Source organism: Melopsittacus undulatus, chromosome 4, assembly GCF_012275295.1.
Source record: "Melopsittacus undulatus isolate bMelUnd1 chromosome 4, bMelUnd1.mat.Z, whole genome shotgun sequence".
In the NCBI taxonomy this organism is placed as follows: domain Eukaryota; kingdom Metazoa; phylum Chordata; class Aves; order Psittaciformes; family Psittaculidae; genus Melopsittacus; species Melopsittacus undulatus.
The window spans coordinates 99379266-99393807 of NC_047530.1; the positions used below are offsets into that span (position 1 = coordinate 99379266).

The 14542-nt window shown below is 43.2% G+C and overlaps 1 protein-coding gene across 2 annotated transcripts in view; it reads right to left on the reverse strand.

Annotated features, from left to right (window-relative positions):
- The window catches only part of COL17A1 (collagen type XVII alpha 1 chain), a 36291-nt gene that overhangs the window by 11909 nt on the left and 9840 nt on the right, over nucleotides 1–14542 (reverse strand). The window contains exons 11-36 of one of the 2 annotated variants that reach the window (XM_034062689.1): nucleotides 14231–14299; nucleotides 13808–13873; nucleotides 12415–12579; nucleotides 12001–12090; nucleotides 11822–11866; nucleotides 11334–11483; nucleotides 10679–10894; nucleotides 10029–10067; nucleotides 9078–9104; nucleotides 8578–8604; nucleotides 8029–8091; nucleotides 7751–7855; nucleotides 7170–7232; nucleotides 6499–6534; nucleotides 6306–6359; nucleotides 5880–5915; nucleotides 5642–5677; nucleotides 5179–5241; nucleotides 4793–4828; nucleotides 4346–4417; nucleotides 3979–4005; nucleotides 3248–3283; nucleotides 2675–2710; nucleotides 1806–1886; nucleotides 790–825; nucleotides 25–105 (exon numbers count right to left, since the gene is read on the reverse strand). In XM_034062689.1, the coding sequence (XP_033918580.1) occupies nucleotides 25–105; nucleotides 790–825; nucleotides 1806–1886; nucleotides 2675–2710; nucleotides 3248–3283; nucleotides 3979–4005; nucleotides 4346–4417; nucleotides 4793–4828; nucleotides 5179–5241; nucleotides 5642–5677; nucleotides 5880–5915; nucleotides 6306–6359; nucleotides 6499–6534; nucleotides 7170–7232; nucleotides 7751–7855; nucleotides 8029–8091; nucleotides 8578–8604; nucleotides 9078–9104; nucleotides 10029–10067; nucleotides 10679–10894; nucleotides 11334–11483; nucleotides 11822–11866; nucleotides 12001–12090; nucleotides 12415–12579; nucleotides 13808–13873; nucleotides 14231–14299 (1755 nt within the window). The remainder of the gene's footprint in view (nucleotides 1–24; nucleotides 106–789; nucleotides 826–1805; nucleotides 1887–2674; nucleotides 2711–3247; nucleotides 3284–3978; nucleotides 4006–4345; nucleotides 4418–4792; nucleotides 4829–5178; nucleotides 5242–5641; nucleotides 5678–5879; nucleotides 5916–6305; nucleotides 6360–6498; nucleotides 6535–7169; nucleotides 7233–7750; nucleotides 7856–8028; nucleotides 8092–8577; nucleotides 8605–9077; nucleotides 9105–10028; nucleotides 10068–10678; nucleotides 10895–11333; nucleotides 11484–11821; nucleotides 11867–12000; nucleotides 12091–12414; nucleotides 12580–13807; nucleotides 13874–14230; nucleotides 14300–14542) is intronic. The other variant, XM_034062690.1, reaches the window with a different exon arrangement.

The following is a 14542-nucleotide window of genomic DNA, read 5'->3' on the forward strand; positions in this document are numbered from 1 at the left end:
CAAATGGAAAGGTGGCCCACTTACTTTGAGATGCTAATGATGAGACTTCTGTTCTGATAGTTTCTATCACAGCTTCACCTGGGGATCCCTTCTCTCCCCGTGGACCTTTTTCAGGGAACAAAAGAAGAGAAAGTGAATCATGTAACTGAGAGAAGGTGACATTTTATACCCACTCTTTACCTCCTTGTCAACGAGTTCAGACTTTGCCTATATGAACAGGGAGGGTGAACTCAGGCTCTGGCTCTGAGGGACACTGTATTCAAATGTGAAAATTACTGCACAATTTGCCCTAACAGGATCACAGGAAACCAGCTGAGAAAGGTTCTTAGCAGTCAGCTCTGTTCAGGCCCTTCCAAACAGACATCTGTCCAGTTAGCAGTGGTTTCACTGTAACTTTATTCTCAATTTCCCTCTAGGTTGTTCTCCCACCTTTCAAAATGGCACAAGCTGGACTATATCCCCTACCATAGAAAAGCAGCCACACTTGAGAAGTGCCTTAGAAATACCAGCCTCCAGAACACATAACATTAAGAGACAAAAAGACATTTGCAGCATTCACATCACACTGGCTCTTCCCACCCCCTTTCTTCTCCTGGGAAAGAAAAAAAGAATAGAAATTCTTTGTAAGATTCATTAAGCCAAATAATGCAGCAAAATGAACTGAAAGGAAGAAATCTACAGACAAAGGGAGAGAGGTTGTGCCAAGGGCTCAGAGGATTAGAAACAAAGGAAAAGTAATAATTTCAGTTCTCTTTAAGCAGCAGTATCAAAGATGATGGCGAATGGTACCTTGCTGTCCAGGGAGACCAGTTGGTCCAACAGGACCTGGTTTCAAAGGAAAAAAAAACAGACTGCATTAGATTTGCCTGGTTGTATTTTACAATAGCAATAGGTCTCTTATAAGAACTGAGACTATCAAATAATCTATTTGCCTGCACAAGTCAATCAAACTGCTATATGGTATTGACTTCATCGATGTCCCATGTATTACTCAAACCTCTGGAACAGAGGCTTATTTTCCATATGTGGTAATTAAAGTGCTTGGTGCCTCTTAGACTGAGGAAATAACCAGAGTGTCACTGACCACAATAGGAATGAGATAGGCCTAAGCCTTCTCCTGCATGCCCTGCTTCAAGCTGAGGCTGGCTGTACCAAACCAGCTCCAAGAAGCTGGAAGAGGCACAGAAATTGCATGAGAACCAGGGCTCAGGAGGTATGCTACCTGACACCAGCATGCTGGAGGGCAGTGTCTGACCTGGAATAGAAGAGTCCCGGGACCAAGCTCATGTTTATGTTTGTCTGTGTGTCTATGTTTGTATGAAAGATTTGCAGACACTAAATGTGGGATTTCTGCTGTCTTGAATTCAAAGCTAAGACTGGAAAACAAACGCTTCCTGATTTCAGTGACAGTGCTGGGAAAGGGATTAGACACCAGCCTGCTTTCCTGAGACACAAAAGAGCTTGATTCTACTCACTGTATTTGATCTATCACTATTTAGTACTCATCAGATCAAAGGACAACAACAGTGTTCCCAGTTTCTTCATCTTCTCAGCACTCCCTTCTGTCCTGCCCCCTCTGTGATTGTACTGCATTAGTCCCTTGAGGCTGCTGCCTTCCTAACTCAACCTGAAATCTTGGTCTTTCTGCAGGGAAGGGTGAGGACCATGAGTCCTGCCTGAGCAATCTTGCCACCCAGACAGGGCAGGCTGGCAGAGCTTGTAAACATCACACATTAAATTAAGAACTGGATCCACAGTGATGTAAGCTGCCTGCAAAAACCACAGCAGAAGAGCAGCTTCCTCACCTGGAACACCTGGGGGTCCAGTGGGGCCAGCTGGACCAGGGGGACCTGGTGGGCCTGGCAGAGCAATAGTTGATGAACCCTCTGAAACACAAACACATACACTTGTACATATACACATATATACACACATCCAGTGAATGTATAACAAATCTATCCTTAAGGAATCACACATCTATATCATATGTATTCTCTCAACATAGGGAGTTCCAGTACAGGTCTGACACATAATCAAGGTGAATTTAGGAGGCAGAGAAAACCAGTGTCCTGGGTTCTGCAGTAGCAGTCATTTTTTCTCCTTCTTAGTAGCTGGTGCAGTGCTGTGTTTTTGACTTTCAGCCTGGGAACAGCGCTGATAACACCGATGGTTTTAGTTACTGCTCAAATGTTTAGTCTGACCAAGGACTTTCTGAGTATCATGCTCTGACAGGGAGGAGGGAAAGCCGGGAGGAAGCAGAGACAGGACATCTGACCCAAACTAACCAAGGAGGGATTCCATGCCACAGCACGTCATTCCCAGGATGTAGCGAGAATTACCCAAAAGGGCTAGTTCACTGCTCGGTTGGGCTGGGTATCAACGGGTGGTGAGCAGTTGTATGCTCTTCCCTTGTTATTCCTCTTATCATTATTATTATTGGTGGTAGCAGCAGTGGTTTATATTATACCTTAGTTACTGGACTGCTCTTATCTCAACCTGTGGGAGTTACATTCTTTCGATTCTTCTCCCCATCCCTCCGGGAGCAGCAGGGGGAAAGAAAGGGAGGGAGTGAGCGAGAGGGCTAGGTGGTTGACTACGGCCTGGCCTTAAACCACGACAGCCAGAGATAGTTCTCCAAAAGCAGATGTATTTGAACTCTCTCAGTACTACTTACCAGCACTTACAACTTTTCCTGGAGCTCCAGGTTCTCCTAAGAAAACAAAAAGACAAAAGATGAACTTCTGTTTTGGGGAAAATCTGTCACTAGCTCAACATCTTTGTCTTATTAAACATGTTATTTCTGTTCTCCTTCCCCTTGATATCTTGTCTGAGAAGTCATAACACTAGAAGGTCAGGGGGGAAGCAACAACGTTCAGCTAATCCAGAGATATCCTCTGATCAGCTTCCCAGGCACTGCATCTGTCAGCATAGGCAATAGGCCTTGACTTAACTGAGACAGCCACACAGCTTCCATGGCAGTCAACAGGCATCATACTCATATGCTAAGGACAAAACCAGGTTTGCTAAGGTTTTCTAAGTGTAGAACTGTCATGCTGAGAGCCTCAGCAGATGCCCTGCTTTTCCTGTATACTCGGAGGCTTTGGCTACTGCTTGTTTCTCAAACCTTCCCTTCCTAAAGCCACTAGATGCCACTGTTGATTCAGGGACTGATCACCAGAGCAGCTAATGCTCCCTAAAATGAAGTGCTTGGAGAGAAAATGAGTATTGGGGAAGAAACAAAACTCACCTTTAGCCCCTGGTAGGCCTGGGTTGCCTGGAAGTCCTGATAAGAGGTGGATAAACAATTTTAAAAGGTTAGTGCAAACATTGTTTGCTCTAGTTTTTCTACATACTGCAGTTGAGTTTCCCTTGTGGATTTATAGAAGGAGCTCCCTACTCAAGACCCTGGCTTTCAGCATTTATAAGCAGGTCACTGACAGCAAGTGGAGGAATTCACAGTGGGTTGCAGACTGACCTGTAGTGTCCCTGGGTGTAGTTAAGGGCTTCCTTTCTCCCATTGCTCCCTGGATGATAGCACTCCTAGGTTTATCTGTAGCTTCTTCCAGGTACTGCTCCCTGGCTTGAGGCTCCTAGATAAATTCCCTTGTGATTTCCCCCCCCAAATCACTTCTGCTTGCAGACATCACATCCTCTGTTTCCACCTCTATTGCTACATCCTCTCCTCTCTGTTTCTGCTGCTGACTAGAAGGACTTCTCAGTGATGCATAGGGAACTGAAACATATTATTTGCTGCAAACTGTGTTTTAGGAGAGCTAAACTTGCCACACTCCAAGGCTCTGCATTGCTAAGAATTACACACCAACCACAAAACCTGTCTCAGAAGCCAAAGGATATGCAGAAACCTTAGGATATCACTTTGGAAGACCCAAGCAGCACCAAGGGAAAATTTAAAAGGGTTTCTTTGAGCCCATATCAAATTGTGTCATTGATAAATTGGAACATGGTGGAAAAGCCTACCTGGTGGTCCTTGGGGTCCTGTGAGACCTGGAAGAAAAAGACAAAAGTTCTAAGAAGTTTCAGGTGGAGAAAGGACAGACAGGGAGAAAAAGATTACATTTACTTGAAATTCTAACACATGGTTCATAAGGGGTGTAAATTGGCCTAGCATCTGGTAGGTAAACTGAATGTTGGCTCATAGCAGCTGTCTGCAGCATGTGCAATCCTGAGATCACAAAGGGACTAGATTCCCTGTGTGTCTCCCTTTCATCACCATCTTACAGTACAGAGATCCTCTACCAGCCTCAAATTAACACTGTGAATTGTTGACAAAGACATCTGTGCTCCTGACTAAGCAATAGTATTTTTGTTCCCTATATGCTTTTACCTGGTTCTCCTGCATCTCCAGAGGGTCCTGGGGGGCCTCGGGCTCCTGGCATTCCCATAAGACCTGGTTCACCTAGGGATATAAGCACCATTAACAAGCCAGAAGTCCCTGACTTACAATCTGTCAATTCATTTAAGCTTGGCCACCAGCCGTCCTGCTGTACTTTCTACCTATTGCATCCTCACAGCCAACTGGCCATTTTCAACATGAGAGTCTGGGAGGTCAATATCAATGACAGAAGAGTTCTGTAGTGAGAAGAACTGTCACAAGTTTAGTTAGCTCCATTACAGTTCTCAGTTCCATGCTTACATGGTTGACTCTACAGCTCATCTGAGACAGCAAGATCCCAAAACCTGAATCTGCTGCCATCTTCTCCCACTCCTTTTAAAACCAACCTCCTACCAAATCAGAAAGTACCTGTACTTCTACCTCAGAGAAACCCCTTACCTTTTTCACCTGGCTGTCCATCACGACCAGCTTGTCCTGTCCAAAGAAAAGTGATTGTTAGGAACTGCTGCAATAGTACACAGTTGCCCTGTCCTACTAAGCAGAGCACAGCCCTAAATACAAGAGAGTGGTTTTTCATCATATTGCATCTGAAAAGAAACCTTAACTGCAGTTACTGAAGACTGAGAAAACATTCACTTGAAAACTAAGTGTAGATCATCTTTTCTGAGTATACAGGCTAATCTTAGCTATCTAGAGAAAAGACCTAGGATCAAAAGAGATGCAATTCCACTCCCATGTTGTTTCCTTGTCTGTGCTCATAAAAACACACTTTGCATGGAAATGACATTGCCCCACATATAACACAGCTGTTTCCTGTTACCCACCTGCAGGTCCTTTAGCCCCTGGCTCTCCTGGAGGACCAGGAGTTCCTCTTGAGCCTTGTTCACCTGTAGCAAAATGGTATGTAGATGAATCAGTCCAGTCTTGGTGAATATACAATTTATGACTGTCAGCAATAGTGGGTGTTCTGCATTGACAGAATGTACAGGTCTCATGATTTGTGACTGTCTCTGGACATTAGAAAAGCTGAAGTGACATGAACACAGGGCATGTGAGGGAGAATTTCTGTAAAGCTAAATACAAAGATTGCCACCAAGATTACTGAAACAAGAACGGGATCTATTTGTTTAAAACTTGGGTGCAAAAATAAAACTCCTATAACCAATAATGTCATTATACTTTTTCAGAAAGCTAACTGGGATTGGCTGGGCTATACTGTTATTTGAAATTCAAATAACAAATGTGTGTATTAGGTAAGCTGTTACTCCAGGAAAATGATTCACTGACCTGTCATTCCACGAGAACCCTTCTCACCCTGATCACCTGTGGTACAGAAAAGGAAAGGATTCTGTGACATTGTTTCATTGTAAAATGTTTCCATCAGAGAAAATAAAGTCTGCTTTCTGACACTAGCACAGAAGAAAAAGCCAAAGGAGGATAGGGATAATACCCATGGACAGTATCCACCTCTAAAGGATCTAAAGAAAATATCCACAAAGACAGTGGATATAACTGATCAACATACCTTTGGGTCCAGGGGCTCCAGCAGCTCCTTTCTCACCTGAAAGATATATGGATGATTGAAGAATAAGAAGAAGTCAGAAGGTAAAGGAATCTAATGCATCAAGAAAAATCAAGGAAAATACAGATGCTCTGATAACAAACAAACTCAAACCATAAATTCCTTTGCTTCAATACAGCTCCATCCATCCAACCCCATTTCCTCACCTAAACTGCTCTATTGACTCTGTGTCTCCTGTATTTCTCAATACTTATTTGCAATTGTTGACTAAGTTTAGTTCCTCATCCTCTTTCCTCAGTCTTAACTCTTTCCTTTGCCCCTAGCACCAAAATGCTCCATGCTCAGACCAAGTCTGCTACGCAGGGCAGTGCTGGAAAAGTTCATCAGCAGTTAGTGCTTCTGTAATTGCCAAGGGGAAGAGAAGCATACCTTTAGCACCTGGGAGACCTGCTTCTCCTCTAAATCCCTGTAGGCCAGGAGGACCTGCAGAAAAATGAGATGGGGGGTTTAATTCACCCCACTGACCATTATGTACCACTGAAGAAGAAAAGGTATGAGAAGCTGTCACTCTGGTTTTGTTTTCTCTAGTCTAGATTTCACAGCAAAAGAATGCAGCACTCACCTGGAGGACCTTGTGGGCCTGGAGAACCCATCAGACCTGTGAATAAGGAACATGGATTTTTTCAGTAACACCACAATTAGAAAATTAACTTTCAGTTTGGCATCCACAACCCAATAGGTGTTCAGCAGATTGGAATTCCTTCAGCCACTGAAAGAGTTTGTATCTCCAGCATCCCCAAACCCATGACAACAAACCTACACAACTTAGGTTTTGTGACATAAAGTGGTTTTCCCTAATGTAAGGTAGAGACTCAAGCCTTCCACTTTGGCTTGGATGCCGGGATCTGTACTTCGGTAGGGACCCAATTTTTCATAGTGCATTTTTTATTGCAGTTACATGTATTGTAGAGCTGTAACTGTGAGAAGCCTGTTAAGGATATGAAGCTTACCTTATAATTTCTGAAAGCAGAGAAAAAAACAGCTGGAAACATCACACATCTTAAAGACTGGTGCTTTGCAAAACCCTGCCACTCCTCATTCTCACTTAAAAATATCCAAGAATTTATTGCTCTAAAGGTTATGTGTACCTACCAAAGTAAATTTTATCTAAAATGAGGACCATTCATTCACTTTCTCATGACTGCAGTGCAACACAAGTGAAACAGGAAGGCTGGAGTGCTTATTTACTCCTAACCAGTCTGCTAGGCTCTCTCTGTCCATCTTCATATTTACCTTTAAGGCCAGCAGAACCCGGGGGACCAGGTGGCCCTGGAGGACCTGGCTCACCAATACCACCTGTAGGGTAAAAGCATGAATAGATAATTGTGATCCTGTGTTTCCATTATTTTCTATTATGCTTTCTCTGGCAAGTGTCATGATTAATCTGCTGGTCAGTTTGAAACACCAAACTAAGCATTCATTGTCCAAGAAAGAAATCCCATCTCACTGGGATTCAGCATGAGCAAGAAATCCCCCAGCATTGGTGACTTGGATAACAGGGAAGGTGACCTTGATACTAAGTGCTTTTTTTTCTGCTAAACTCAAACCTGATTGTGAGACCTGGCAAACCAAAGAATCCTTGTTTACCCATTGTAAGTTAGGACTGTAAAATCTTTTAGTATTTAGTAAAAGTACTAGTATTTAGTAAAATCCTTTAGTCCAGATTTGTCTGTGCTAGAAAATGTCTAAAATAAAATCTGGATTTGAATAATCAAGTACTATCACTGAGGTGTTTTATAAATCAAACAAATAGGACCAAGCTCTAGCTTTTGTCCATCTCTGCTTTATCCAAAAATGGGACACCTAGTTCCTACCTCTGTCTCCTTTTTCTCCAAATCCTGGTGGTCCAGGCTCCCCTCGAGGCCCTGGTAGCCCTTCTCGACCTCTCTGTCCCATAGGACCTTCCATGCCGGGATCACCTACAGGAAACAAATGCCTTGTAAAAAAAGGTGTCTTTAGGGAGGGCTTGGGCAAGAGGATCCATGGCCACCTCCATAGGGGAAGGCAACAATCACACCAACCCGGAATCTGTATTCCTATCTTACATGTCAGTCAACTGTGACAGACTCACAGCATTGACAGAGATGCTTACCCATGCTGCCTTTTTGTCCTTTCGGTCCTTCTGGTCCTTGGTGTCCAATTGGACCAGGAATGCCTGTAAAATAAAACACAACAAATGTTCAGAGTTCTTGTCTGGGTGCCACGAAAAAATAACATGTAAATGAGGGGGACCTGAAACCTGGAGGGATTCATCAGCTAGGGTAAAGAAGATATTACTTGGAAGGTAGGTACTTGAACAGGGATCTCTTTAGAAGAACACAATACTTCTAAGAGCACAAGGGAGTTGGGCCAAGTACTCATGCAGCTGTGGGACTCTTTCAGAGGTAGGCTGGGATCTTCACAACCTCAAATTAGGCATGTTTGGCTAAGGGAAAATCAGGCTGAGGCCTTGCTTGTAACCGAGCCTCCAAGCTGTGCCTGTAGCTCAGCACCAAGTGACTTAATCAAGTGACTTAGTCTATGCTAAATATTGACTCTTTGGAGAACCACCTTGAGCTAGCTGTGCAGTTCAAAATTTGTTCCTGCCTACAGTAATGTCACTAAATGTCCTCCCTCAAAGGGGAATTGTACTATTGCTTACCTGGGACACCAGGAAGTCCTCGCTCTCCTGTAAAGAAAAAGACATTCAGTGGGGAATAGGTCTTCCCTGGTTGTTCACTTTAGCAAACCCTAAATCCCCATATAAAGGGTTTTATGTTCCTAGCAAGTTTACATGTTCTACCACCTCCAGCAATACCACATTGGCCTTCTTGTATTTATACAATGGACTGAATCATTCACACCATGCAAAATTCTCTGAAGCACCCTGTGATTGAAGCAGGTAGAGCTTGGCTTCAGGAATGACTTTCATTTAGGTGAAAGAAGTTTCTAGATTCAAAGCGAGATCTGGTATGTCTTCTAACATGAACTCTAAAACTGTCTTGCCTGGAAAAAGAGAACCCCAATCATCATAACAATGTCTGAACTAGAGAATGCATCAGTTTCTCCACCTAACTTGTAGAGTAACAAAAATCCACTTGTTACCCAGGCTCCTATTGCAGGCTGCTGATCTACCTGAGAAAGCAGGTAGATCTCACTCACCTCTGGGACCTTGCATTCCCATGTCACCTAAGTGGGAAAAAAAATAAATTAGGAGAGATCCTAGAGCTATTTCCAACAACTATTCATCTGTTTTTCTGGTTGCTTTCCCACTTTCAATGAAACATGAAGGAGTTTTAGACGAACAGGGATAGTGCAGAATCAGACCCATTACACTAGTGGCACAATACAAGATTTGACCTCCTGTATTCTGCATGGGATCAGGCCCTCTACACTTTATGCAGCAAACTAGCTTTACACACTAGTAGGACAAGGAAGGAGATAATCCCTTTGTATTTGGCACTGGTGAGGCTGCATTTAGAATAATGTGTTTTTTGATCTCCTCACTACAAGGGAGATATTGAGGTGCTGGAGCAGGTCCAGAGAAGGGCAACAAAGCTGGTGAAGGGCCTGGAGCACAAGTGTGATGAGGAGTGGCTGAGGGAACTGGGGTTGTTCAATCTAGAGAAGAGAACGGTCAGGGGAGACCTTATCACTCTCTACAACTGAAAGGAGGATGGAGAGAGGAGGACACTGGTCTCTCCTCCTGAGTTACAAGCAATAGGACAAGGGAAAACAGCCTCAAGTTGTGCCAGGGGAGGTTTAGACTGGATATTAGGAACAATTTCTTCACCAACAGGGTTCTCAAACACTGGAACAGGTGCCCAGGGAGCTGGTTGAGTCACCAGTTCTGGAACTATATAAAAGAAGTTTAGAAGTGACACTTGGGGGCATGGTTTAGTGGTGGACTTGGAAGTGTTATGTTTACAGCTGGACCGGATGATCTTAAAGGTCTTTTCCAACCTAAAGGATTCTGCAATTCTTTTTGTTCAAGTATAAACCAGCTTAACCATTCTCACTGCCAGTTGCTGCCTGTGGCAACATCCAGCCCAAACTTGGGTATTGCTAGAGTAAGAAATAGGACAGGGGAAGAGAAGGATTATATGATTGTACCTTTCTCACCAGGTTCTCCTCTCTCCCCTCGGAAGTAGCCTGTAACAGAAAGTGAAGAGGCTCTTAGAGATTATCACACAACAGAATAGCTACTTGTTTCATGTATAAGGATCTTTCTATTTGGAGCTTGAGTGTGCAGGCAGCACAGGCTATCAAGCCCAGCACAGCTTTCTCAGTAGTTTTCTCAGCAAATTTGCTTTTGCAAATACGTGAAACTTCTGGAGCTGGAATAATGTAGGCTCCTCTGATCTTAACCTATTTCCGTCATCTGCTAACCAGAAGTAAATTGTTTCCCTTGCTAACAAAAGTAGCATGAGAAACAAAGTGTGGGCTCATTTTTCTGGGTAGCTCTTTCAGAATGGAAAGCTTCTTTGCTGCAGCAAACATGATACGACCTGGCATAGGATGGCATATCCACAAGCTCCTTTCTTCTCTTTTCTGCTGTCTTTAAGAGATGCACCACCAGTGTAAGTGGTAGCACTCTGAGCTCCAGCACAGCCTGTCTGTGAGGACAGGTAAGGGCACTATTCTTGGCAGACTTCATTGCATTCTAGAAGTCCTGATCTTTAGGCCCTTGGGCAAGAAAATCTTCCCACTCCCTTTCAAATAACCTGGTCTCAGGCAGCACCACAGCCACTGACTCTGCTCACCTCGTTCCATTTCCTTGTTCAGTCTGTTCTTCACCATCAGCCAAACTGACTCTTCATTTTCATAAGGGAAGCTTGAGGAGGGTGAAATACCATGAAGGAAGTCTACTCTTGAAACATCCTTTTCTAGTTTTGAATTCCCTTGGTTAATTGCCAGAAGGCCGCCATTGATTCTTTCCAGGTCTTCCACACGAGCTTTCAGCTTTCTCACCTCTTCCGCTGGAAGTTAAAGTAAAATGCTAAGGAACATCTGCTGCCACAGATTCATGGCTGAAATACCTACTTCTAATAGCAGGGACCAGGCAACACTGTGTCAGATAGCTACGGCCATTGAGTTTCGCAGGATTGATTTTTGTATCTGTTCTTCTAGCAGGGATATCTGAAGTTAAAATGACAACTTTGGAATCCGTTAGTCTCTGAGAAGACCTCAGATCTCAGGAGTTTTCCTAACCTACTCACCCCCAGACTATATAACCTCTCATTAAAGTTTTATATTCCTTATCCATTCTTTCTGTACATTTTTAATATCTTAGTGGCAGTCAAGCTGAATGTGCTCCTCCTCATCCCTTTGGCTTGCTGTCTCTGGTAATTGGCCTCTTTACCAGCTTATGCCCTCTTTCTATCCCATTCAACATTTCGTTCCTCAGTTATTTCTTACCCAGAGCAATGAGTCCAAAAAGCAATCCAAGGAGAAGCAACCAGGTAAGAAGCAAACCCAGGAGCCATTTCCACCAGCTACAGCAGGAACTACAGGGACACCAGGATGGTGCTGATCCGACTGCACTTCCCACATCGCCATTCCTTATTTCTGGAAGAGGGAAGGGGCAGTCTTCTGGTTAATGAAGTGCTCCTTAACTTCAATCAGGAATCTCTTACAAGGACACCAAGTCTAATCCATTATACAAAAGGCTATAGAGAAAAATCTTTACATCCCACTCTGCACATGGTGGACGTAACTCTTGTCCCTGTGGAAGCTGGGAACATCATTCTCAATGAGAATTCCAACAGGTGACAACACTCAGTGCATTTTATAATAACAACTAAAAACATGGTTCCCTTGAGATCACCCATGTCACTTAAGGATTGCTTTTTTATATATTGTGCTTTGGCACCTTTTCCAATTAAAGTCTAAATTGCATCACTTACCTGCATAAGCTGCTTTGTCCCTTGTTGCTGCTGATTTTAGTCCTCCTGTTTTAACAGCAGTAAAAGAAGTTTTAAAGTCTTTCTGTGCATTATTAGTTAGAGCATTAGCTTGAAAGAGGAAGGTAGTAATGGAAGCAGGAGGAAGTTCTATTGTTTTTTCCACAAGGACAAACTCTTACCATTTGCATCTGATTTTATGCCAGTATCTGTAGCATAAGAGGAGGTCAATCCCTGCTTCTCTTTCTTCAAAGTGTCTTCTGCAAAGGATCCTGAACAGGTAATTAAAAACATTACATCAGAGGTTCATCCAGGCCTATCTTTTCTACTTGGCAAAAGACATATTTTTTCATTGGGATGACACAATAGCTCTGCCTCTTTTTTGCTTTCAAAGCTCCTCAGCTTTGCAAAATATTCCAAGGCACAATCTGAAGCTTCAAATGCAAAAGCTAGATCTAGATTGCAGCTGCCACAAAGTCTAGCTGCCTGTCAGAGCTTCTTGTTTGGCTTGCAGAGGTTTGAGTCAGATGTCCTGAACTATGAACTCCCCCCATTTCTCTGCCCCAGCATATCCACATGTCCAGAAGAAAAGTTACCTCCATTAAGCCCAGTGGTAGAGGCACTAAAGACTTTACCACTGTCCTTGCTCATGATCAAGCGCTCCACCTCCTTCTTTGCTGGGGCATTCTCCTTCTCCAGCAGCAGGAACTTGCAGTCTTTGCGCAGAATGTCTTCTCCCTGAGAGCTCAAAACTGTTCCCCCTGTGACATTGGTAATGGATGGGAAAGAGGAGAAGATGAGTGTGGGCCACTGAGTCATAACTGCAAGCCATAAGACTTTTGTTCATTAAAATATGCAGTCACATTGAGATTGGAGTTGCCACTATTATAAGCACTGAGTAAGAGACACACTGGTCATTGAAGCAAAGAGAAGACCTGTGTGTGTCATTAGGTTTCTTTAGAGATGTGTATTTCACTAGCAGGGAAGCAACTGCAACCGGAAATGGAGAGCATCTGGAATTCAATCACATGAAGAAATAATCTGACCAATGATATCTTTGCTTCTCAAACACCCTTACTATAGAATCATACATACTCAGTCTGAGAAAGACATTCAAGGGCCACCAGAGCCAGCACAGGTTAAGCTGAGGAGCAGCTTTAGCAGACCTATTCTGTCAAGCATAAAGGACTCTATATCCTTAGGAGGCAGGCATGGCTATGAGGCACCAAAGTGGAGCTTACTGAGGTTTGGCACAGGCCAAGCAAGGCTCAAAAACATTGGTGTGGTCACCTTTCTGCAATCAGAAAGTAACAAGTATGCTTTGAACGGTGTACAAACCTGAATTTGCACACAAATTGACACAACATTGAAAATCAAGATAACCGTAACGGTATTACTCCATCACTCTAACACAAACCTGGAGTAAACCTGTATTAGAAATGTTATCCTAACTTCTGTGGAATTTACACCTATTTTTAAGCCTCATCTTTGGAATTCTTTGGATTACAAAAGAAACTTGTCCTGCCTTACACACACACACAAAAACCAACCCTAATTTATAGATCTCAGTTGCAGAAGAAAGCTGGATAAGATGAATCCCAACCATTCAAGACTACAGGCCAGGAGAAAGAATTCCTCTCTTTTAAAAACAAATAATCTGATCATATGTAAGTCAATCCTTTGATTTTTCAGTGGTTGAGGCTGGAACTACTGCAAAATGATGTTTAAGAGCAACCTTGTAAATGTTTTGGCTTCAAATAAAACACGATTTCAAATGAGTGATCTTCTATCCATGACCTGCCTGTTGAGCAGAAATAGCTGAAATTAAATCATCCAAGTTACTATTCAGAAAGTTACTGGTAGGAGACCTGGCTAGTGACATGTCATGCTCCTGAGGAGCAGGAGGTAGTGTCACTCAGTTGGATGAATCTCTAATTTTATCATGGTATGCTTATTAAGGCCATGCCTAAACAGCTGTGAATGACACACCTGCTGTGGTAGACACACCAGTATTTGCCATGGTGTTGCTCTGTGAAGTGTTCTTCACCCCATATGCTGCAAAGAAGAAATTTGAGAATGAAGAGATGAAGGATAACAAGGTATCCACACACCAACCTTGGTCTGCATACCATTTCAAAAGTCTTTTCTCATTCAAGGTATTTAGGACAATTCAAACAAGCAAGGAAATCCCCAGCAGGCAAATCTCTAGCGCTTCCATAGGCAGAGAGCTGTTCTTGCCCATGCAAAGTAGAGGAAATGTTCCTCAATATCACCTTATAAGATGCTGTGCCACAAAAGATGATCATGAAGAAGCCTCTTTCAAGATGAACTTTCTAGTCACTATAGAAAAGGTGGGAGAAGGCCACACACATTGTGTGACCTTCACTTTTTCTAGGCTTAAATTGTACTGACCTGCAGAGGCTGCAGTAGCATTCTGGGGCAGGGAAGAGCTTGGGGACAGGTTGTTTTGGACACCAAACACTGTAAAAAAAGACATTGCCATAGGGGTTATATGAGTCCTGCAGTGTCCAAGTACAAACAAACCAGCCAGCTGGAGGCATCACAGAACTAAGCATTTCTGTTCGGAGATCTTCCTCACCAGACGTTTTTTTTCTTTAGATCATTTTGCTGTATTTGCCAGTTACTGCTGGCCCAGGACAATAATGATGACCACTTTAAAACATAGAATCACATGATCTCAAGTCCGACTGTGAGGCCACTCAC